At 53.2% G+C, this 24,252-nt stretch overlaps 2 protein-coding genes and 1 long non-coding RNA gene across 9 annotated transcripts in view; all 3 read left to right on the forward strand.

The window, feature by feature from the left end:
• Positions 1 to 7,615, forward strand: part of VAV2 (vav guanine nucleotide exchange factor 2) — a 162,353-nt gene extending 154,738 nt beyond the window's left edge. For 2 of the 5 annotated variants that reach the window (XM_060199347.1, XM_007521432.3), the window contains 5 exons: positions 743 to 830; positions 3,863 to 3,986; positions 4,610 to 4,696; positions 5,348 to 5,502; positions 5,718 to 7,615. In XM_060199347.1, coding sequence (XP_060055330.1) covers positions 743 to 830; positions 3,863 to 3,986; positions 4,610 to 4,696; positions 5,348 to 5,502; positions 5,718 to 5,765 — 502 coding nt within the window. In that variant the 3' untranslated portion in view covers positions 5,766 to 7,615. The remainder of the gene's footprint in view (positions 1 to 742; positions 831 to 3,862; positions 3,987 to 4,609; positions 4,697 to 5,347; positions 5,503 to 5,717) is intronic. The other 3 variants (XM_060199346.1, XM_007521433.3, XR_009551985.1) reach the window with 2 other exon arrangements.
• Positions 7,616 to 15,116: 7,501 nt separating this feature from the next.
• On the forward strand, positions 15,117 to 16,228 carry LOC132540720 (uncharacterized). The gene is made up of 3 exons (XR_009551880.1): positions 15,117 to 15,340; positions 15,876 to 15,982; positions 16,116 to 16,228. It is a non-coding gene; the product is annotated as an uncharacterized LOC132540720 (long non-coding RNA).
• Positions 16,229 to 16,729: 501 nt separating this feature from the next.
• The window catches only part of SARDH (sarcosine dehydrogenase), a 53,465-nt gene continuing 45,942 nt past the window's right edge, over positions 16,730 to 24,252 (forward strand). For 2 of the 3 annotated variants that reach the window (XM_007521434.3, XM_060199348.1), the window contains exons 1-6: positions 16,730 to 16,887; positions 18,693 to 19,049; positions 20,078 to 20,256; positions 21,499 to 21,678; positions 23,407 to 23,530; positions 23,733 to 23,833. In XM_007521434.3, the coding sequence (XP_007521496.1) occupies positions 18,707 to 19,049; positions 20,078 to 20,256; positions 21,499 to 21,678; positions 23,407 to 23,530; positions 23,733 to 23,833 (927 nt within the window). In that variant the 5' untranslated portion in view covers positions 16,730 to 16,887; positions 18,693 to 18,706. Of the gene's footprint in view, positions 16,888 to 18,692; positions 19,050 to 20,077; positions 20,257 to 21,214; positions 21,367 to 21,498; positions 21,679 to 23,406; positions 23,531 to 23,732; positions 23,834 to 24,252 lie in introns of those variants that run through there. The other variant, XM_060199349.1, reaches the window with a different exon arrangement.

Here is a 24,252-nt window from a genome sequence, read left to right on the forward strand (position 1 = left end):
TGTATTTTATTTTGTTTACAGAGAGAGAGAGAGAACTGAGTATCGCATGTGATCATATGGCATAGGTGACGCTAAGGACCCCACTCAGGATCTCATGCTCCTAAGGCTAGAATTCTGCCATGGCACCACCTCAGGGCCGCAGTCACAGCTCACTTTATTTATTTTTTAAAAATTTAATATTTATTTATTTCCTTTTGTTGCCCTTGTTTTTTATTGTTGTAGTTATTGTTGATGTCGTTGTTGTTAGATGGGACTGAGAGAAATGGAGAGAGGAGGAGAAGACAGAGAGGTGGAGAGAAAGACACCTGTAGACCTGCTTCACCACTTGTGAAGCGACTCCCCTACAGGTGGGGAGCCTGGGGCTCAAACCGGGATCCTTATGCCGGTCCCTGCGCTTTGCACCACATGCACTTAACCCACTGGGCCCTCCTGGTCCGAGATCAAATCTTGGACACACACTGAGCTGGGAAGGCCTTCCTGGGTGACAGGGAAACGGGAGAAGAGAGTGAGCAGGTCAAATCGGTGGGGCTTTGGGGAGCAGGTGTGAGGGACTCTAAGTGTGACACCCTGTGGGCTGGCCTGGGAGTTTGGACTTCACACTGCCAAGCAGATGGACAGATGGACAGACTTGGGCTGGGGGTAGAGGCAGAAGGTGTTCGCTCCCCAGACCCGGCACACGCCTGGAGCCCAGGGGCCAGAGGGCTGTGTGGCTGTACTGTGACCGAGTGTCCTGTACTTGCAGGTTCAATGACGAGGTGAAGCACATCAAGGTGGTGGAGAAGGACAGCTGGATCCACATCACAGAGGCAAAGAAGTTTGAGAGCCTCCTGGTAGGTGATGCCCTGGCTCCTGCGGGAACAGGGTGCCAGCTCTCTCCTGCACCTGATTCCCTGCAGACCTGACTTTCAGAGGAGTTCTGATGGGGCTGGGGGGGCGGCTCTGAAGAGAAAGATCTCCCTGCCAGGGGAGAGAAGTTTTCTGAAATAGGAAAGCAGATCCTGGGGATGGTTAGGACCAAGGGGACTTCCCAAGACCCTTTGACAGTGGTGGACTGTGATGAAGAGTGTCCCCCAGCAGCACTCAGGGTTCATGTGACTCTTCCCGGAGGACACAAGTGGTCCCGAGTGGTCCTACTTGCATGACCAGCCTCTCATGTGGCTTCCGGCAGCCCCTCCAAGCACCTCCTCAGATGTCCTCCTCAGGCCACATTGTCACGGCCCAACCAGGATGCAGTTAAAGACATGACTTCCCCTAAGATGCTTTTAAAATTTGACCTGGTGGCTGTCAGGTGGCTCAGTTAGTAGAATACACACATCACCACATCCAAGGACCTGGGTTCGAACCCCTGGCCGTCACATGGAGTGCCTGCAAGTGGGGAATTTCATGACAAGTGGAGCAGTGCTGGGGTCTATCTCCTTTTTGTCTCTCTCCTTTATCTCTCTGTCTCTCATCCTCTATCTAAAGGAAAAATAGTAATAAGAAAGCCACTGGGAGCAGTAAAGTCTTGTAGGCACTAAGCCCCAACAATAACTATGGTGGCAAAAAAAAAAAAAGCTGTTACTAGGGAGGTCAGGAGATGACTTACCTGGTGGGGCACATACCTCACCATGCACAAGAATCCAGGTTTGAGCCCCCAGCCACCAGATGAGAAAATCTTAAGTAGGGGAGCTTTACAAGTGGTAAAGCAGTGTGTTTGGTCTCTCTCCTCCCTGTCTCTCAGCCTTTGTAAAAAAAAAAGTGTCCATTAGGGAGGGAGGAGTTATGCAGGTATTGAACCCCAACAATACCCTGGCATAAAAAATTTAGGGGGCCAGCCAGTAGCACAGTGGGTTAAGCGCACGCGGCACAAAGCGCAAGGACCTGCATAAAGATCCCAGTTTGAGCTCCCAGCTTCCCACCTGCAGGGGGGTTACATCACAAGTGGTAAAGCCGGTCTGCAGGTGTCTCTCTTTCTCTCCCCCTCTCTGTCTTCCCCTCCTCTCTCTGCCCTATCCAACGACAGCAATAACAACAACGATAAACAACAAGGGCAACAAAAAGGAAAAAAATGGCCTCCAGGAGCAGTGGATTCGTAGTGCAGACACCGAGCCCCAGCAATAGCCCTGGAGAGGAAAAAAAAAATTAAAAAAACCAAACTAGACGTGTTTCTTCCCTTCCTTTACTCCATGCCAAGAATCACACATGCCTTCTCAGCACCCCCAACCACCCCCATCAATTTTGTATTTTTATGAGAGACACCAAAGCATCCCTCTGATACTCACAGAACTCCGCCTGCTCTGTTGTGTGTGCTCCTGTGTGGTACTGGGGATCGAACCCAGAGCTTCATGCACGGAAGGCAAGTTTCCTACCTACTGATCCACCTCCCTTACTTCACTTAAAAAATAATCTTTAAAAGTGTGTGTTGGGGACATGTTGTTTGGCAAGATAGCTATCCCAATGGTTTAATTCCACGTACCCCCCCCCCAAGTCTGCAGCTGCACCTCCCGTGCCTTCCGACTAGCCTCTCCCTGCAGCAGAGGGCACTGTGCCCGCACTGGCTCCTGGGCCCTCAGCCTCCAGCTTCCCAGACCTGCTGGTGCCGACCCTGCCTTTGCTTTGCTGGGCTCCTCAGCCACACCTGTGAGTGAGCTCAAAGAATCTGTCTCTCTCTCTCCTCCTGACTTGTTCCACTTGTTTCACAGGAGCCTTGCTGTGTTTTAGTTGCATCCCTGGCCAGGTCTTGTCTTCACTTTTCTATTCTCTCCTTCTCCTCCTCATCCTTTTTTTTTTTTTTTTTAAATAAACCAAAACACTGCTCAGCTCTGGCTTATGGTAGTGTGGGGGAATTGAACCTGGGACCTGGGACCTGGAGCCTCAAACATGAGAATCTGTTTGCATAACTATTATGCTTTCCCCCACACCCAGTAACGTCTTTTCTTACCCGGGAAGATGCTCCCTATCTGCGACCACAGCCTCCACCCCCTGTCTCTCCAGCCCCACTGCTTTCCTTACTGAGAGGTATTCCCTGTGCGGAGACCTGGAGTGTGCAAATGCTTAGAAACCCCACAGGCAAGGGGCCAAGCTGTGGCACACCCTGTTGAGTACACACACTACATTACCATGCACATGGACCCAAGTTCAAGCCCGCAGTCCCTACCTGGGGTGGGGGGGGGGTGACTTCACAAGTGAAGTGATGCAGGTCTGCAGGTCTCTTTTTCTCTTTCCCTCTCTATGTTCCCCTCCTCACTTAGTTTCTCTCTGTCCTATCAAAGAAAGAAAGAAGAAAAAGGAAAAAGATGCCCACCAGGAGTGGTAGATTCATTCTGTAGGCACCAAGCCCCAATTATAACCCTGGTGACAAAAACAAACAAACAAAAAAAAAAAAAACCCACCCTACAGGCCAGATGCAAGCACAGTGTCTCCAGTCTCCACCCCCCCTCCCCAGCTCCCTAACAAACCCTGTGTTGACATTTTCCGCTGCAGTGTAGTGACTTATCTGTAGATGTCCCTCTCCTTGTCCTGCCGGAAGCTGAGTATCCCCACCCCACCCACCCCCATCTCTTATTTCTAGAACCTCTTACCCACTGCCAGGCACACGGGTCACACATTTGTTCACTATGAAGAGTGTCCCTGGCCATCAGGCTCAGCCTCCTTCCTTGATGTTTACTTTTGGCAATGTTTGGGGAGAGACATTTCTAGATGCTCTTTGCATTTCGCCTCTACCTCAGGCCAAAGTGTTAGAAGGAGAAGAGAAACTGGGAGGTCTGAGGGTCAGGGAGAGGAGTTTCTCATGTGGATCTGAGATGTTAGGAGCAGGAGTCCAAAGAATCCAGGAAGACTGCCTGGAGGAAATGACTGCTCAGCAGGCCTGTCCATCCTGCAGGAATTGGTGGAGTACTACCAATGTCACTCACTTAAGGAGAGCTTCAAGCAGCTGGACACCACACTCAAGTACCCCTACAAGTCCCGGGAGCGTGTCACCTCTCGGGCCTCCAGCCGGTCCCCAGGTAACACCCATGCCTGCCTGGTAGGCTGGCCTTCACCCATGGGGCTCAGGTGGTCCACATCCCCTAGGTCCAGCCCTCGATGCCCACTTGTCAAGGGCACTGACCTCACCTGGGGTCCCTTCACAAACACCCCAGATGCTTGTTGTGAATCATTACCATTCTTGGTTCTCTGGCCCCCAGGGCCATCCACAGAAGGGGGGTAGAAACTGCACCCCATCTACAAAGGTTCCTCCTGACCCAGAAGGGACCTCGCTCTAGACCTGGAGTGAGGCCCTGGTGATCCTGACCACATGGGCTGGGTGCTGGGGGGTGCAAGAAGGGGGGGTGTCTCTGGGATAGGCCCCATGGGCAGAGCTAGAAGGGGTGAGTAGGCCCGTGCCCCCTGGCAAAGCAGGGCAGGAGCCAGACACTGGCATTTAGTGAGCACCTGCTATGTGCTACTGTCTGCATGGACTGGGGCAGCCAAGGGGGACGGGGCTGTGCCAGGTGGGTTGTTTTCCCCACACACACAGGTCCTGGGCTGCCGCACCCCCAACCCTGCACCCTCGCAGCTCTGACTGCAACCCCCTGTGTGCACACCCCCTGCTCTGCCCCCTTTCACGGTCTCTCTCGCCTCTTTGCAGCTTCCTGCGCTTCCTACAACTTTTCTTTTCTCAGTCCTCAGGGCCTCAGCCTGGCTTCTCAGGGCTCCTCCGCTCCCTTCTGGTCAGGTACCTCCGCCGCTTGGGGCCCAGGGGCCCGGCATGGGCTGCCCTCAGCCCCATGCCCCTGCGTGTGGTGTCCCAGCTGCCTACAGCCTGGGGAGGGGGTGGCATTCTGGGGCTGAGCAGGGGGGCTGTGGTGGTATCTGGGGGCGACCAGGCCGAGCGCTGCCATAACCCCTTCCCATCCTCGCGGTGGCCTGTCTGATGTGCTGATGCTGTGGCCATGCCCCTCCTGGGCAGCCACTATCCCTGCCTCTCTCCAGTCGCTTTGCCTCTGGTGGTGGCACACACTGTCGGGCAGATGCCCATGGGGTGGAGAGGCTTGGGACCACCTCATTAGAGCAGCTCAAAGGGGGAGGAAGGGGGAGCTGGGTGAAGGAATGGGGTCGTGGCTCCTGACTGCCCAACCTTCCACCACCAGAGTCACAGCCCCTCCCTGCTGCTATGTGTCACCCCCTCTGTCACCCTCGTCACCTGCCCTTCAGGATGCTGGATTCTGGGCTTGGCCAGTCTAGGGAGGTCTCCGGTTTGGGTGGGGACCTGGAGCAGGTGCCTTAAGGCCTCCTGCTCAGGGCACAGGGCACCGTGGGGGTGGCATCTAGCTTGCCTGAGAACCTGCAGCCACGTGACACCCCTGTCCCTCCCTCTCCCCTGTAGTGTTCACGCCCCGTGTCATCGGCACCGCGGTGGCCAGGTACAACTTTGCCGCGAGGGACATGCGGGAGCTCTCCCTGCGGGAGGGGGACGTGGTGAAGATCTACAGCCGCATCGGAGGCGACCAGGGCTGGTGGAAGGGCGAGACTAATGGACGGGTGAGTGGCCAGGCCCCGACCCCAGGACCCAGCCCACACCACAGTCCCCCCTGGGAACCCCTAGAGGAGAGCAGACTGCTGGTGCTACCGTGAGCCTACGGCCACCCAGCAGCGTGGCAGCAGCACCCCTGGGCATGTGTGAACCCAGAGCCCAGCCCCCAGCCTAGGCTGGTTTCATGCCCACATGCCTTTACAGCACCCGCCAATTTTTCCAGATCGGCTGGTTCCCTTCCACATATGTAGAAGAGGAGGGCGTTCAGTGACCCAGGCCTCGAGCTCGGATCTTCTGGAAGAACTGCTTCAGCTCTGACACCCACCCATCTCCAGTGTTTGGGCTCAGAGGGAACGCCCACCCATCTGCTTGCCCTCGCCCACCCATGGGGGTGGGGAGGGAGCACAGAGCCTGAACTGCCGGGGTCCCCCACCTCATCTGCTCCCTGGGGCCCGTCCTGGGAACGTCCCTTGTACATAGAGGAGCTGGACTGGCCCTGAGGTGGCCGTCACCACCAGAGCACCGGGAGGAGGGAATGCACGGTGCCCCAAGTCACCCCGTTCACAGCTCAGGCTGGAGCCCCGCAACCCCTGTGTGACTGAGACGGCTTTCAGGAGCCCTGAATGAACAGTGAGTGTTGCCCCCCTAAAAATAACTGGGAGGCAAGGGGGCCCCCAGCCCTATATCCGGTGCTGGACTCTCAGCCGCCTGCTGCCTGCTGCTCTGGGGAGGTGTGTGCACCCCAGTGCTAGAGGGGAGATCCCTCGTGTATGGGGGTCATGTGGTCATGGTCCCGGGCGGACCCTGCTCCCGTCAATGGTACTGTTCTTTGTCCTGAGTCCCAGGAGTGTGACTGTCCTGTCCTGCTGCATCTTCTGTAACCCCCCCAGGCGCTCGGGGAAGAAACAGGGTCCCCTCCCTTGGCCCCTGTGCTCGTACCTCTCCCCGGAGGAGACCCCCATTGCTCTGTGCAGCTCCGTTTCCTGCCTTGGGTCTCCTGGTTCCCTCCAGGGGAGTCCCTGAGAGTCTCCCCAGCCTTTGCACAAAAGGCCAGCCCCATCCTAGGGCGCCCGCAGCCCTAACCCGGGCCTAGAATAAGTGCTCTTGGGGGTGGTGCTGTCTCCTCTGCTACACCTCCTGACTCCTTCCAGCCTTTAGCCTCAGTCTGACTTGTCCAGACACCGTTTTCTCAGCCCTGATGTAGCATGAGCCTGCTGACGCCATCTCCCCTGAGAGCTCGTGCCAAAGCCACAGGCAAAGTGGACCCCTGTCTCCTCTGACCAGCTCGCAGCCTGTGCCAAGTGCTGGGCCAGGCCCCTGCACCTTGCTGGGTGGGTGTTAGCCACCCACCTCAGCATTGTCTAAGCTCAGGCACACCCAGCACCCCTGCTTTGAGAGGCCTGCGAGAGGGCACAACCAGGGCAAGGCATCATCTGCAGAGGCTGGAAAAGGCAGGGTGGGCGTGAGGGGGCACGGGGATACATGGGACGAGGCAGCAGCTGGGGATAGCTGAATGGAGTCCCTGTGGGTGGGGGTTCCCGCACTTTGCGGGGGTCCCCCAGGCCCCTCTTGTGTCACTGTCTGAAAGGATTTGTCTTTTGTTTCTGTTGTTGTTCTGGGTTTATTTTGTCTTGGGTTTGGCTTTTTTTTTTTTTTCAAAGAAAAAGCATTTGTCATTGTTTCCTCCCAAGCCCCTATTAACATATCTGTGAAGACCTAGGCAGAGATTTTTTTTTTTTCATTTTTTTCTTTTTGTAAGTGTCTCACAGAGGCCCTGGGGTAGGCATGACTTGCTGTCTTACTTCCTGCGTCTGTTTGGCGCTTGTTTCAAAGCCTGTGTGTGGGCTGGATTTTGCACTGCTGCAGAGAGGAGGGGGAGCAGGGCTGGGACAGGCTGGGGAGCAGGAGGTACTGGAGGAAGCAGGATGCCCTGGGCTCGGGGGACACTGTGGACCTGGGGCCTGAGTTTAGCTGTGAACACATAGGAGCCTGGTGCATGCAGGTCAGGGATCTGAGGGTCCTGCCACTGGCAGATCCCAAATTGAATACAAACTGTACATTTGCCAATATTTTTTCCTTTCCAGACCACAGTTTTTACTGCAAATAAACCTTTTCCGCAGAGTGGCTGTCCTTTATGCAGTGTGTGTGTGTGTGTGTGTGTGTGTGTGTGTGTGTGTGTGTTCCATTGTGTTTGGCATTGTTGGGCCAACTGAAACACTGTCACCCCCAGGGAAGGGGGCCTGGTTGAGACAGTCCTGGGGGTGGCCCAACCTCGGGCACAGACTGGAAGTCTAAAAGAGGTACTGGCACAAAATACAGAAGCAGCCTCCACGCCCTTTGACAGATAACTGAATTTCCATAAAGAGATATGGGCCAGGGGCCAGGTCGTGACACACCTGGTTGAATGGATGTGTTACAATGCTTGAGGAGCCAGATTCAAGCCCCAGGTCTCCACCTGAAGGGGGAATCTTCCAGAGTGATGAAGCAGCACTGTAGGTGTTTCTCTTTCTTCCTCTCTGTCACCCTTTCTGTCTCGATTTCTCTCTGTGTGTCCAACAAATAATAAATGAAAATTTAAAAATCAATAATAATAATATATATATATATATATATATATATATATGTTTACAAGTTGTGGGACTTATACTCAGTGAACTACTACTCAGCAATAAAAACAATGCTAGTGTGTCCTTTGGGATAAAATTGATGGAACTAGAGGAAATTATGCCTCATAGAGTAAGGAAGGAAAGGACAACTACCAGATGATTTCACTCATATGTGGAATTGAGAGAATTGAACACATGAACTTGGAAAAAAAACTGAATCCATATCTAAGACTGTGGGAGAGCTGTGGTTATCGGTGGTGGGGGCTGGGGCACAGAACCCTGGTGGTAGGAGTGGTGTGGAACTATACCCTAAATATAATCTTACAAAGCACTGTTACTCAGTATGCCAGGGGAAAAAAGAGTTACTGGCGGGGCCTGGGCAGTAGCACAGCGACTTAAGCACACATGGCGCCAAGTGCAAGGGCCAGTGTAAGGATCCTGGTTTGAGCCCCCAGCTCCCTGCCTGCAGGGGGGGTCGCTTCGCAAGCAGTGAAGCAGGTCTTCAGGTGTCTGTCTTTCTCTCCTCCTCTCTGTCTTCCCCTCCTCTCTCAATTTCTCTCTGTCCTATCCAACAACAACAGCTATGACAACAGTAACAACTACAACAAGGGCAACAAAATGGGGAAAATGGCCACCAGGAGCAGTGGATTTGTAGTGCAGGAACCAAGCCCCAACGATAACCCTGGAGGCAAAAAAAAAAAAGAGAGAGAGAGAGAGATACTGGCACCAAGGTTGCCAGCTGGTGCTCCCTTCCTGCATCAGCACTCAGAGGCTCCTCCAGCACCCACTTGGAGGGATTCAGGAGTCAGCCCTGCCTGGCATTTCCATAGCGCTGTCGCTGGGCATAGGCCTCTGGATATCTGTGGGGAGCCCCTGCTCTGCCCACACAATGAGAGTTGCTCTGACCAGGCTTGATAAAACCAACCCCATACAGGGGAAGGGGCTGGGTAATGTTTTATGACTTTGGGCAGCTGGTGGTAAGGGGACATGTGGGTGTCCTGTACCAAGTGGAGGTGGGAGTCTGGAGCAGTGAGCTGCTGAGTATCTTATTTCCACAGCCTGGCAGGGCCTGAGGGAAAGGAGACGGGACCAGTGGCCACAGAGTGCCAGGTCAAAGCTCAGTCCCTGGCAAGGTTCACTCTAGTATTTCAGGATCACACCCCAACCACTGTGGGTCTTCCAGAACAGCTTTCTTTCTTGTACCTTGAGAGACATGGCTGGGAAGGAAAAGCCAACAGTTCCCTGAGAATGTGTGTTATCAACGGAATTGTGGCACTCCCAAAAGACAGATTCAAGTCCTAATTCCCAGCTCCTGAGGGCTAGACCTTATTTGGGAACAGGGTCTTTGCAGCTGTGGGAGTGGCTCAACCGGTAAAGCCTTGAACTTTATAGCCTGAGGTTCCCAGTTTGATCCCTGGCACTGTACCAGAGTGGTGTTTTGCCTTCTGTCTCTCCTCTCTGCCTCATGTGGAACCCACTGCTCCCCCCACACACACATATCATAATAAATAAAGGTGAGGCCATTGGGGTGGGTCCGGTTAATCATGGAATGCAGACTTAGGGAGAAGAAGAGCAGTGTGTGAGGATGCAGGCTGAGACGGGGACGCTTTGTCTAGACTACCAGAAGCCTGGAGCAGGTCCTAACATCCTCCCTGACACCTCCAGGTATGGGAAAATGCATTTCTGTTTCAGTGTCTCTGTTCTAGCGAGCATCTCTGTCACTGAGTTTAACTTAGCACGTGGGAAAGTTGGGTTCTGCAAGCACAGCACTAAGGCCCTGACTGTTGCTAACTCCTGGGTTCCCAGAGAAAGGAGGTGTGAATTGTCTCTGGAGGCATCCAGTTTTGATTTCAGCCCCAATGGAAGTTTCTCCAACAGCACAGATAACACACTGCACTCAGATGCTTGCCACAGAGGTGACAGAAAGCCTGTAGACTGCAGAATCAGATCCACAAACACGGAGTATTAGTAAGGATGAGAACTCAAAGGAGGTTGGGCATGTGTGTTTTGAGCAAGAAACTAAAAATCAACAGTGTCTTGGCACACCCAGTCAAGTGCACATAGTACAAAAGTGCAAGCACCTGCACAAGGACTTGAGTTCGAGGCCACAGGGGCACAGCTTTACAAGTGGTGAAGCAAGTCTGTAGGTGTCTGTCTGTCTCCCACTCTCCCCTCCTCTCTCAATTTCTCTTCAGTGCCAGCATTTCGAATCCACTGCTTCTGGTGGCCATTTTTTTTCATTTTATTGTATAGGACTGGCACTGAGCCCTAGTGATAACCCTAGAGGCAAAAGAAAAGAAAAAGAAAGAAAGAAAATTAACAGTGTCTGGAACTACTAAGTGTGAATTGGGACTGGTGGCGGTAGGGCTCAGGTTGGCCACCATGGCATCCTGTGGGGCCAGGGAAGAAACAGTGCTAGGGGCCTCCACGTGGCCAACATTCTCCCCCTTACAGCTGGAGCAGGAATAGTGGTTTTGTTGGAGGGAAGAGGGTGGGCAGATGACTGGAGTTCCAACTACTGATGGGGTTTGGGAGTGTCTTGCCGCCCAACCACTAGCATGCAGGAGAAATTGCAGCCCCTTCTGCTGTAAGAAAAGAGAAGCCTACAACAACAACAAAAAAGGGGGGGGGGGATAAAAATAATAAAGAGGGAGTTAGGCAGCACAGCGGGTTAAGCACAGGTGGTGCAAAACAAACAAACAAACAGAAACACAAGGACCACAGTAAGGATCCTGGTTCTTGCCCCCAGGATCCCCACCTGCAGGGGAGTCATTTCACAAGCGATGAAACAGGTTTGCAGGTGTCTATCTTTCCCCCTGTCTCCTCATCTCTCTCCATTTCTCTCTGTCCTATCCAACAACGATGACATCAGTAGCTACAACAATAAAACAACAAGGGCAACAACAGGGAATAAATAAATAAATATTTAAAAAAGAAAGAATGAAAGAAAAGAGAAGCCTCTCTGAAGGTTAGTTGACCAGGTCACAGTGGGCTGTTAGTTATGTACCAAGAAGGTTTAAATCACGGTGGGTGCTCTTAACTCCAGACTAGACACCATCGAAGAAAGAATCAGTGAACTATAGCATAGTACTGATTGCCAAGAGATGAAACAAGTAAGGATGGAGATGGAGATGGAGTAGGAGAACTTATACATAGGATCCAGGCAAGTCCCAGGAGGAGGCAGAGGGAACAGTGGGAAGAAATACTGGCTGGTCATCTGGAACTCATGGCATTGTTTCTAGATACCAAGATTTGGTACTCACCACTTGAAAACCAGTATTGAAGAGACAAGTGCTGGTGAGAGGCCAAGTTTATTTTCAAATGCTAACTTATATGAGAAAGTGGCAGACTTATCTCCAAAAACTATCTTGCTTTCAGACTGGAGTTTACGGTTTTATAAATAGAAAGGGAGGATTCAGGCTGGAGGACAGCACAAGACTTTCTTTTTTTTATTGTTGTAGTTACTGTTGTTACTGATGTTTTTGTTGGATAGGTCAGAGAGAAATTGAGAGAGGAGGGGAAGACGGGAGAGAAAGAGAGACACTTGCAGACCTGCTTTACCGCTTGTGAAACGACTCCCCTGCAGGTGGGGAGCCGGGGGCTTGAACCTGGATCTTTACTCCAGTTCTCGCACTTTGCACCACCTGTGCTTAACCCGCTCCGCTACCGCCTGACTTCCAGCAAAAGACTTTCATCCCTGAGGTCTCAGAGTTCCCAGGCTCAATCCCCAGCACCACCATAAGCAAGAGATGTGCAATACTCTGGTCTTTACACACACACACACACACTCTCTCTCTCTCTCTCTCTCTCTCTCTCTCTCTCTTTCTCTTTCTCTTTCTCTCTCAGAAATAATAAAATCTAAACAGGTGGAAGACCTTTGGGCAGAGGGTAGTTTTCTGGTCAGGATGACTGGGACTACCACCAGGTTATTTCTGTGGTTCCTGTGGTCAGTGAGATGCCAAGGGAAGGGTGAAGTGAAGGCCATGGCTAAGTTAAAAATTAAAATGGGGGGGAGTTAAGTGCTGTGGTGCGAAGCACAAGGGCCGGCATAAGAATCCCGGTTCAAGCCCTTGGCTCCCCACCTGCAGGGGAGTCACTTCACAAGCAGTGAAGCAAGTCTGCAGGTGTCTATCTTTCTCTCCCCCTCTCTGTCTTCTCCTCCTCCATCTCTCTCTATCTTATCCAACAACATCAATAACAATAACTACAACAATAAAGGGCAACAAAAGGGAAAATAGATAAATATTAAAAAATTAAAATGGGAGTCTTGTTGCAAAATCACTTACCCAGAGAGCCAAGAATATCAGAGGGAAAAAAGAAATCTTGAACCACCGTGGTGAAACTCAGCATCCAAAGACAAAGAGAAGGTCTTAGAACCACCAGCAGCAGTAACGGAAACCAGAAGATAATGGGAGAATCTTAAGTGGAGGCTAGTATTCCACCCCCTCCCAAGTATATTTCAAAATTACACTTTAAAACAGAATGGGAAAGCCGAACTAAAGTCCTCATAAAACTGGTCAGATAGCAAATTGCCAAGTGTGTGAATACGACAAAACATACTGACAGTAAAAACACCAGCAGGATGTTCTCTGATTGAAAACAAGACCAGACTAAGGAGGCTGCACACTCAACCTGGCCGAGTACACACTTTGGTATATTCAAGGCCCTAGGTTCGAGCCCTGACACCATGGATGATTCCATTCATTCCTGGAACAAAAGTTTTCTGTCCTCAACATTTTCAAATGACCACTTTAAAACACATTTTTCCCAAATAGAAAATTATTTTAAAAATTATAAATATGGACTGGGGAGATAGCATAATGATTCTGCAAAAGATTCATGCCTGAGGCCCCATGGTCCCAGGTTCAATATCTAGCACCACCAGTAAGCCAGAGAGAGCTGAGCAGTGCTCTGGTGCCTATCTCTGTCCTTATCATCTCTCATTAAGCACACATAAAATAAAAATAAATATATTTTTTTAAATTGCAGTTGAATTAAGGCAGGTCATGCTACCAGTAGCACGGTCTCCCCAGCCCTTAAAGGGGGGTGGGTGGTAGCGCAGTGGGTTAAGCGTGCATGGCGCAAAGTGCAAGGACCAGTGTAAGGATCCCGGTTGGAGCCCCTGGCGCCCCACCTGCAGGTGAGTCACTTCACAAATGGTGAAGCAGGTCTGCAGGTGTCTTTCTCTCTCCCTCTCTGTCTCCCCCTCCTCTCTCCATTGCTCTCTGTCCTATCCAACAACAACAACAGCGATGACGACAATACTAACAATAACAACAACAACGATAACAAGGGCAACAAAAGGGGAAAAATAGCCTCCAAGAGCAGTGGATTCGTAGTGCAGGCACTGAGCCCCTGGGGGGGGGGGGAAGGAGAGGGCTGGGAAGTAGCTCAGTGGGTTATGCGCACATGGTGTGAAGCGGAAGGACTGAGGTAAGGATCCTGGTTCGAGCCCCCAGCTTCCCACCTGCAGGGGGATCGCTTCACAAGTGCTGATGCAGGTCTGCAGGTGACTTTCACTCTATCTGAATAAACCAATTATCCTGGTGGCAATTTAAAAAAAATTAATGCGGGGGTCGGGCCGTGGCGCAGTGGGTTAAGCGCACGTGGCACAAAGCACAAGGACCGGCGTAGGGATCCCGGTTCGAGCCCCCGGCTCCCCACCTGTAGGGGAGTCACTTCACAGGCGGTGAAGCAGGTCTGCAGGTGTCTATCTTTCCCCCCTCTCTGTCTTCCCCTCCTCTCTCCATTTCTCTCTGTCCTGTCCAACAACAAACAACATCAACAATGGTAATAATAATGACCACAATGAGGCTACAACAACAAGGGCAACAAAAAGGGGGGGGAAATGGCCTCCATGAGCGGTGGATTCATGGTGTAGGCACCGAGCCCAGCAATAACCCTGGAGGGAAAAATAAAATAAAATAAATAAATAAATAATGCATTAATTTAAAAAGGTTTGTATTAGAAGAGCTAAATTTGGCAGTGTAAATCCAATCCTCAAGAGTTATCCTGGAAACTTCCCTGGTCCAGGAACTTGCTGAGCCTGGAAGCCTGTGACTCTGCCTCAGTGTCCCTACATCTCCAGTGGGCAGCAGTCACCTCTCCCCTCTGCCCACGTGACTGCCTGGGTAACTGGATCATCAAGCTACCTGACTCCACGGGGTATTCCCAACAGGCATGGCCTTGGTCCTGGACATGACCAGGAGCCACTGTGTTGTCACTGGGTGTTCTCTCCCACCCCCTCCCTGGAGCCCCGCCAGCAGGTGGGGGTTAGAGGACTGGCCAGTGGCTGTGTGAAGAGTGGCCCAGGCAAGAGGCCATGTCTTGAGGCTGGACTGTGGGCCTGAAGTCCACTGTGAGTAGGCTTTGCAGCCCATTTCTCTCCCAAACATGGTCAGTGTTGCCAGTAATTATGCACAGGGAAGGCCCTGGTGACAACACACTTGGTTGAGTGCACACATTACAGTGCACAAGGATCAGGGTTCAAGCCCCTAGTCGTCACCTACAATGGGGAAAGCTTCACAAGGGGTGAAACAGTGATGCAGGTCTGTCTCTCTCTCGGCCTCTCTATCCCCCCTCACTTTCTCTCTGTCCCTCTCCAAACTACATAAATAATCCAACAACAACAATACCAGAGAAACCCATGACACTTCCCTGAAACTGACACTGCAAGGGAGTGTGTCTCTCCTTCCTGGATGGGAACACTGAGGCTTGGCAAAGGGAGTCCAGTTCAAGATGACAACAGTTAGCACAAGGACCCTGTCTCAGGGTCCCTGATGGGGGTCTGCTCTTCTCCTGTGCCCAGCACCTCCGGGGAGAGGGGGGAATGAGCCAGCCCATACTCTGCTCCCAGGCCTGAGCGGGGCCTGACTTGCAACAGCGCTAGCGACACTGACCCACAGCCCCCAGTCACCACCCCTAGTCCAAAGTCCAGGGCAACTGACCTGTCCTCTTTGCTGGTGGCAGTCTTGCAACAGCCAGTTGTCTTTGAGTTCAGGACCAGCAGAGGCCTGAGCTGTTCCAGCTGCCAGCCTGAGACTGCAGTGGCCATTGTGTCCTTTCCCTGTGTGCCCACACCAGGGCCCGAGGCAGGCATGCAGGCCACCCACCTTCCTTGTCCTTGCTGACCCTTCTTCCAAGCATGATAGGAGCCCAGCCCTGCCTCGGGCAGTTGGACCAGAGTGACCAGGCAGCATTCTCCTACCCTGAACCCCCAGCCCAGGGAGGTCTTACAGAGGTGGGGCCAGCCTTCCAGGGAGGCAGGGGTGGAAGTTCTACTCTCTGTCCCCAGGGTGGGCTTCCGGTGGGGGTTGGGCAATCTGTTCAGGAGCATTGCAGCAACCCCAGGGGTCCCTCCCCTCCCTGCATGTGTCTTCTTCCTGTACCCCGAGTCCCTCAGGGCAGGGACTCAGTCTCAAAAGATAGCCTCTGGGCCCCCCATCTTGGTCTGTATAAATGACAGTGTTACTGGTACAGCTATAGCTCTTGCCTTCACAGCTGCATTGCCTTTTAAAATACTTTATATTGTTATTTTTTTTTTTGGTTAGAGCTGGAGAGAAATTGAGAGGAGAGGGAAAGATAGAGAAAGAGAGAGAAGCACCTATAGCCCTGCCTCACCACCCATGGAACCCCCCCGCAGGTGGGGGCTGGGGGCTAGAACCCAGATCTGTTCACACTGTAGCATGTGCATGCTACTGGGTGCACCGCTGTCTGACCCCTTCTGCATTGCTCTTTTTAAAAGATGAATTTACTACTTTGCATGTGTATGACAGAGAACCAGAACAAATCTCAGCACTGGCCCAGGTGGTGCTGGGGGTTGGACCTGGGAACCTCATGCTTGCAAGTCCTGTGCTCTGCTGCTGACTCCTGGCACCTGATAGTAAGCTGCTTTTTAAATGTTACTTGCTTTTATCCCTGGGGGTTGGGGAGGAGGAGGATTCAATTTCATGTCAGCATTTATTCTTTCTGGATTTCCTCTGTTTACCCTTGCTGGCACCTTCCACCTGGACCAGGCCAAATGCTCCCCTGTGGTCAGCCCCCAGACTCTGAGCTGGCTCCCCTGCTCACTTGCTGTGTGGCCCCAGGCAAGCTGACTTCCCTCTGGGTCTGTGCCCCTCACAATGAAATGGAGGCGAGAACAGTTGCCCCTGGTCGCTGGGCAATGGGGAAGGCCAGGAACTAAGGGACAGCTCACCCAGTGAGCCCAAGGGGGAGGGCAGGAAGCAGCCTTTCCACCTTGCCTCTGGGGCAGCCATACCCCTCTCCTGGGCCCAGGCCAGTGGAGTCCGGGCAGGCAGGTCCAAGCAGAGGTCCTGGGTCCATATGACAAAGTGCCCACAGGTAGCCCTAGGGCCTGGCACCAAGCTTCTGCTTACCCAGCCTTTCTGCCTGCCTGGCCTGGCTTGTGCTCAGCTCATTTTGGGGAGCCTAGACGAGCACAGGCAGGCAGGGGTGCACGGGTTCACCTGAAGCACCTTTGTGCCCCTGTTTGGGAGACAAGGAAATGAGGCCATCCAGTTTCAGGTGCATGGTCATGCTCTGCGGCCTTGGAGCTGCCAGCTAAGCTGTGGATGCCAGAGGAGCCTGGGGCAGTGGGAGGCGCCTCCCCCTGGCCTCAGTGGTGGGCGTGACGGGGCGGCCCCTGTGCTTGGGGGCGGAGGCAGTGGTGCTGGGTTCCGGCCCAGGGCTGCTGGGGAAGGAAGGAGGTGACTACACCAGCAGACCCAGTGAGCCAGGAGTGACAGATTTCTAGGGGCCAGAGGGTGCTGCAGCTGCTGGCCAGAGGTACACCCTGGGGCAGGGAAGGGGCTGCAGCCCTGAGGGAGTTGGGGTGGGGGTGAATTAGAGTGAGGACAGGACTGGAGCTGCAGGGACTCACTTGTTGCCACATCTGGCTACAGAGACTCTGGCACTGGGTGGTCAGGGTGTGGGTGCCTGGGAGCCAAGGGACTCTCCTCCCCTCCACTTTGTGGTAGTGTGGAGTCGCTGAGCCAGAGTTTTATCCCGTAGCCTGTAGAAAGCCCCCCGCCCCCAGACTCACTTACACAGCACAGGTTAAGTTGTTGCCAAAGACCTCAATTCTGTGACACGGCACTCACCCTGGTTACCGTGTGCCCTCTCTGTTGTCACTCAGTGCCTCAGGGGTGATGGAGAGGCAGTGGAGCGAGGGAATGGTGGCAGAGAGGAGAACACACTGATGCCAAAGCAGCTGCTTCTGGGCCCCGGATGCATGACTCCCCACCAGCCCTCACCCCTGCCTGGCTGGGAAAGTGAAGGCTGACTTGGCAGGGGTGAGGGGCACGTGACAGCTGCCCTAGCCAGCAGCATTCCCATTGGCATAGCTGGAGGGCGGAAGGAAGCCAGACAGGTGTGCTGGGCATCGCCCTGGCCAGAGGATGGTAGTAGTGTAGATGCCCAGCCTCAGAAAGTTCCCCTGGACAACCAGGTCATGTCCACTCTCCCCTGCTAGTCACAGCCCTCCAGAGATTAGAGGGAGGTAAGGGTCCATGCATGGGCACCTCTGTGGGCAAAAGCCAGGTGGGCTGTCAGACTGGTGGGAAAGAGTGACCAAGGGGACAAAGTTGCCCCCACTCCCAGTGCCTCCTCTGCCCTGCTTCCCTGAGGGCTCCTTATGGAGGGTGGGCATCCCTGACAAGCCTGAGAGCTGATCCCCTGCTGTGCCCACCTGGGAGGAGGCATGGGGTAGCAGCTTCCCTGAGCCAGGGAGTTCAGGGAGGCAAGAGAGTCTAGAGGCTTTGGGGCATGAAGCCCTGCCCTTGCACCCCTCCAGGGCCTTACTGTTAGCACCTCAGTCTTCTCTGTAGATGGGGACAGCAAAGGCTGGTGAAATAGCTAACGTGGACTGTGTGCTGCTTTTCCACACGCGAGACTCAGGTTTGAGTCCCGCCCCCACCACATTGAAGGAAGCTTTGGTACTGTGGTACCCCTGTCTCCTAGAAAGGGAGGGAGGGAGAGAGAGAGATAGGAGAGAGAGAGAAAGGAAGGAAGAACGGAAGGGGAAAGAAGCAGATGCAGGCTGTGAAAGCATTTGTAGTGGCTCAGTGAGAATATAGGCAGCAGGTTGGCGTGTGGCCCACACTTTAAAAAAGACAGCTCTCTTGGTTAATCAGTATCTGTCCTGACTGTGCACCAGGCACCTTGAGGCGCAGCTGAACCCTTCGACTTTTCTGACTATTCCTAGATTTGAGCCCAGGAAGCCCCCCTCCCCGTGCCTCCCCCCACTCACCCCAACTACCCTTTAGTTCTTCTTCTAGGGAGACTCCTCTCAGGAACTTTCTCTCATTGGACAGTGGGAACCCCCTTACCACCTTATGAGCTTTCTTATGATTGAGATCTAGGAGGGCTTCCTGGAGGAGGGCAGGGGATTCAGGTGAGTCCAGAGGACAGTGAAGCAGGAAGAGGCAGCAGGGGAGGCATCCGAGCCTGCCCTTCTCCCCAGTCATGACTGGACAGACAGAGGTCTTCTGTGTACTTCACATTGGAAGTGGAGCCAGAGGAGACCTGGAGGGTGGCAGTGGGGGCAAGGGGGTGCACCCACTGATTCACTTGCTGCCCCCATATCTCTCCAGCCCTGGTGGTGCTGATGACAGGAGTTCCCATGTCCTCGCTGAGCCGGGCCCTGCGTGTGGCCGTGCGCCCTCACGGGAGCCCTGCCCACAGCCTGGGGCTACGTTCCCAGACCAGCACAGCCGGGCCCACGAGCGAGAAGAGTGTGCCCTACCAGCGCACCCTGAAGGAGACACAGGGCCCCTCAGAGGGGGCCCAGGGCCCCAGTCGGCCTCTGCCCAGCTCAGCCAGTGTGGTGGTCATTGGCGGGGGCAGCCTGGGCTGCCAGACCCTGTACCACCTGGCCAAGTTGGGTGTGAGTGGGGCTGTGCTGCTGGAGCGGGACCGGCTGACCTCTGGGACTACCTGGCACACAGCAGGTAGGGGCCTGGTGCAGGGGTGTGGGAAATGGGCTGATGGGAGGGGTGCCACAGACCAGGAGGGACTCAGACAGTTCTGGAGGTGACAGCCACTGGCCTGTGGGAGGCAGATGAGCTGGACAGGGAGGACACTGAGAAAATGTAGGTCAGTCCTAGGGTGGGTAGACCCAGGGGTCCTGCTTGCTCCCCAAGACTCTTAACACAGCAGCAGATAACCCTGTGGACTCCCGAGGACGAGGCTGAGAGCTAGTTGTAGCCATGTGTGCAGAGCACAGAGTTCCTTTTTGGGCAGAGACGTGTCCCAGGGCTAAGGGGACCAATAAAGAGGACCACTAGAGTAATACAGCCATATCCCTAGTGAACTTCATATGTCCCCCATCTGGCCCAACCAGGTCCTCCCAGCCAGTGGGTATGTGCTAAGCACCTACTGTGCTCACATACCCAGAGGAGCTACCCTGCTTTAGCCCCCAAATGCAGAGGAGACCACCCCATTCCCAGTCTAGACAGAACTGTGCTCCCTATGTGGTGTCCAGAACTTGGAGAGGTGCAGACAACACATATCTGGGGAGCTCCTATGACCTCAATCTTCCCAAGGTCCTGTCCCAGGGGGCCCACAAGCCTCCCCCTCTACTCACACTGCCTCCCGCCCCTTATCACACTCCACCATTAGACTCTGCTGCCAAGCAGAATGCTGGTTGGTAAAGAGCCGGTCTCTGGGCTTCTGCTATCTTGGTGGGCCCGTCTCTGATCTTGGCCACAAGACTAGTGTTTTTCACTATAATCATACCTGTGACAGACTCAGCCATGGCCTGGCAGGCAGTAGGGGCCCAGTCTCTGCAGCCTTTGCTATTGCTACTCTCAGAATTGTCCAAGGGCCAGGTCCTAAAACTTGGCATCAGGACCCTTGTTCCATTCTCATTCACTACTGGGACTTTCTGAGGTCTGCAGAGAAAGGCCCAGGGAGTCCCAACAGTGAATGAGAATGGAACAAGGGTCCTGAGACTCAGGAGCTGTGCCCATTCTCCCAGGCCTGCTGTGGCAGCTGCGGCCAAGTGACGTGGAGGTGGAACTTCTGGCCCATACAAGGCGCGTGGTGAGCCGAGACCTGGAGGGGGAGACTGGGCTGCACACAGGCTGGATCCAGAATGGGGGTCTGTTCATTGCTTCCAACAAACAGCGTCTGGATGAGTACAAGAGGCTCATGTCGGTGGGTGAGCCCTGCCTGGGAGGGCAGGGGACTCTTGTCATGGGTGTACCCTTGCCAAAGACCAGGGGTTCATACCATGGGTGTGCCCTCTGCTTTGTGAGGCTCAGATTGGGGCTGTACTCTCTTCTGGTATGGGGAGGGGTCTCATGTTGCTGGGTGTGGGCCAGTGTAAAGGTCTCATGTCATTTATGCCTACTGCCAGAGTGGGCGGTAGATGTGCATGGGTGTGCCTCCTGCAGGGGATGAGGGAAGGTTCCCTAGGAGCCTGGGTTCAGGCCCCTGTGTTCTATTTCTCACTGGGCCACCAGCCAGGTGAGACACCGTGGCATCTCAGCTTTAAAATGGGACTAAAAATGATGGCTCTCTCCCTTGGTGTTGATTAGGGGCTGAATGAATGGAGTTATAGATTACTATTAAGCTGTGGTGCTGAGAAGACAAGACAAATAATGAGATTGCACAACCGGGAGCATCCCCACGCTCGACCCTTGTTCAGCGGACAGGGCTGAGGAAGGTGGTGGCAGGGGAGATGAGGAGGAAACCATATGCAGAGCCGCTGTGTGGCTAGTGTGTGGGTGGGGTCATTGTCCATGGGCACTGGGTTCTCCTGGGTGCTCGACTAGAAGCAGAGTCTAGGCTTCATTAGACAGAGTCTGGGTCCCCGCGCAGGGGACTCCACCCTGTAGTTCCACTCATCAGGCGGGACTGAGACCTCCCAGGGAAGTTCCCAGCTCAAAGTTCTCTGCCACTTTTCATTCAAATTCTCAGAGAGAGAATCTGATTGACTCGATTTATCTCTTGTTGGGAGGATCCTATTTGGGGACACTGGATTGGCTGCCCTTGAACCAATCAAATGCGCCAGGAGGCGTGGTCTGCCACAAATCGGAACCTGAACCCTAGGGCCATGGCACCGGGAACCTGAGCCTGAGGGAACATGAACCTCAAAATTCCAAGATACTGACTGATGCAACTTATATTATTTACTATATATAATAAGCCCTGATGTGCCAGGAAATGGCCTGAGCTCTTCAGTCGTGTCAGCATGACCATAACGTATTACTGTCTTCTCCCCTCTATTAAAACAGCGGGCAGGCTGACCAGGCCACCTGGCTAGTGAGTATCCCGGCTGGACAGGCTGGCACAGCATGCCGTGGCGACAGGTGGTGGAGTCAGGTGTGGGGGGAGGGGAAGCAAGGCTGTGGCGGTCCACTCCTGAGGACTCAGTTACTTTCCTTTGGTTCTTAGTTGGGGAAGGCCTATGGCGTGGAGTCTCATGTGCTGAGCCCTGCAGAGACCAAGAAACTCTACCCACTGATGAATGTGGATGACCTCTATGGGACCCTGTATGTGCCGCACGATGGGACCATGGACCCTGCTGGCACCTGTACCACCCTTACAAGGGCCGCCACTGCACGAGGAGCCCAGGTATTGGCCACCCCACCTGGGCCCAGACTCTCAGTCCAGCCCTCCTGCCTAACCTCCCCCCAGCGAAGGGCTCAAGAGCAGGGGCCTGTCTCTCTGTGCCAGTCTCCACCCACAAGGGGCGCTGATCTCCCGCAAAGTCTCCTGATCTCCCGCAAAGACATCTGTGCGTTGGGTTGGTCTCTGCTGTGTGTATGCCCGCTTTCTTTCCTTCCTCTGCCTCTCCAACTCTGTTACTCTGGATCCTTTTGTCACTTACCATCCTCACTGGTCTCAGACACACTTCCTGGTAAAAAAAAAAAAAAAAAAAAAAAAAGAATGAGAAAAGGCAAAAAAGCAGAAATGGAAACTACTCAGAAATAAACAGTGTTAACATAATTGTTTTACTCCATTTTTTTTTGTCTAGAGGTATATATTGACATACCTAGAGGAGACACACTGTATGTGAGCTTCATTTTTTTCTAACCAGATAATAAACTACAGACATCTTTCCATTGATCAGATGATTCTGCTTTTCTGTTTTCTTTCTTTCTTGTTCTATTTTATTTTGTTTATTTTTTTTTACTCCCCCCCTCAGAGTACTACTTTAGTTGTGACTTATGGTGGGGTGAAAACTGGAACGAGGAACTTCTGGTGCCTCAGGCATCAAAGACTATTGTATAAACCATAAGCCACGTGCCTCACCTCCTTTTTCAGTATTTATTATTTGTTTTTATTGCTACCAGGATTATTGGTTAGACTTAGTGACTCTCAATGACCATTTCCGCTCCTTTTAAAAAGACTTTTATTTTATTTTTATTTATTTATTTTCCCTTTTGTTGCCCTTGTTATTTTAGTTATTTTTGTTGTTGTTGATGATGTTGTCATTGTTGGATAGGACAGAGAGAAATGGAGAGAGGAGGGGAAGACAGAGAGGAGGAGAGAAAGACAGACACCTGCAGACCTGCTTTACCACTTGTGAAGTTACCCCCCTGCAGGTGGGGAGCTGGGGGCTTGAACCGGGATCCCTATACCGGTCCTTGTGCTTTGCACCACCTGCACTTAACCCACTGTGCTACTGCCCGACTCCTTTTTTTTTTTTTTTGATAGTGCAGAGAGAAATTGAGAGGGGGAAATAGGGAAAGAGGAAGAGAGACACCTGCAGCCCTGCCCTGCTTCTCTTCTGCTGGTGGGGAGCAGGGACTTGCAAGCTAGGTCCTTGCTCATGGTAACCTGTGAGGTAAACTGGGTGTGCCACCACCTGGCCCCTCCTCTTTTTTATTTACTTTCTTTTAAAAATTTCTTTATTGGAGGATTAATGTTTTACACTGACAGTAAATATAATAGTTTGTACATGCATAACATTCCCCAGTGTTCCACATAATAATACAACCCCCGCTAGGTCCTCTGCCGTCATGTTCCAGGACTTGGGCCCCCCCACACACACATACCCCAGAGTCTTTTACTTTGGCGCAATACACCAATTTAAATTACTTTCTGAGGAAGGATCACTTTGGGGTCTGTTCCTCAGGCCAGGGGATTCATGGATCTAGTTTGGAGTTCTGTGGTGGCCACATTCCCCAGTAGCCTCACACAAAGCCAAGCTCATAGTCCTTCATAGACATTGGTAGCCTCTGGCAGAGACTGGTTTCAGTTCCCACCCAGAATGGGGGATAAAAAGGTGGGTGGTCGGTGGCCAGAGGGCACCTGCCCACCCCCCCACCCGTGCTTTGTTTCCTCCCCCCACCCCAGGTCATTGAGAACTGCCCAGTGACCGGCATCCGTGTTCAGACTGATGACTTTGGGGTGCGGCGGGTGGCAGCTGTGGAAACAGAACATGGCTCCATCCAGACGCCCTGTGTGGTTAACTGTGCAGGTGGGAGTGAGCTTCTTCTGCCTCCCTGGGGGCCGTGCTGACTGCTCCCTGGACCTGTCCTTTTTTTGGAATGGCAGTCCCAGGGTAACCCCAGGAAGTTACTACTGGGACAGACACCTGGCCGGCAGACACCCCCATGCCTACCTGGTGGACAGTGCCCCTAGGTGTGAGCTGAGCTGAGTTGTTTGTGTTCTGCCCGCAGGAGTGTGGGCTGCTGCTGTGGGCCGCATGGCTGGAGTCAGAGTTCCTCTGGTGGCCATGCACCATGCCTACGTGGTCACAGAACGTATTGAGGGCATCCAGGTAAGCAGAGGCCCTGGGGCACTGTGCCAGCCTATGCACATCTCGCTTGGGGGTGGTTCAGGGACCTGGCTTTGAGTTCAGCTCAGCCAGAGGTAGTTATGGGTTTCTTCACCACCCTCATCTGTGCAATGGATATGCTAGCACTGCATGCTTGGTGGAGAGTTTGCCTTCCCTCCTTCTCTTTCCCTGCATCCTTCACTCCCACTACCCGGCCATCTGCCTTTATCTCATCCCCTCATTTCCTGTCTATTGTTCATCCATCTGTCTACTACCCATCAAACCCCCCTCCCCAGACTCTCTTCATCCAACACTGCTGGGATGAGCTTTCAGCTTTCAGCTCAGAATAAGTTCTAGAAACCAGGACTTAGGCAGGAAAGATGACCCAGTTCCTGCCATGTGGGTAGGAGGATGGTGCACAC

This window comes from Erinaceus europaeus, chromosome 10 (assembly GCF_950295315.1).
Source record: "Erinaceus europaeus chromosome 10, mEriEur2.1, whole genome shotgun sequence".
NCBI lineage: Eukaryota > Metazoa > Chordata > Mammalia > Eulipotyphla > Erinaceidae > Erinaceus > Erinaceus europaeus.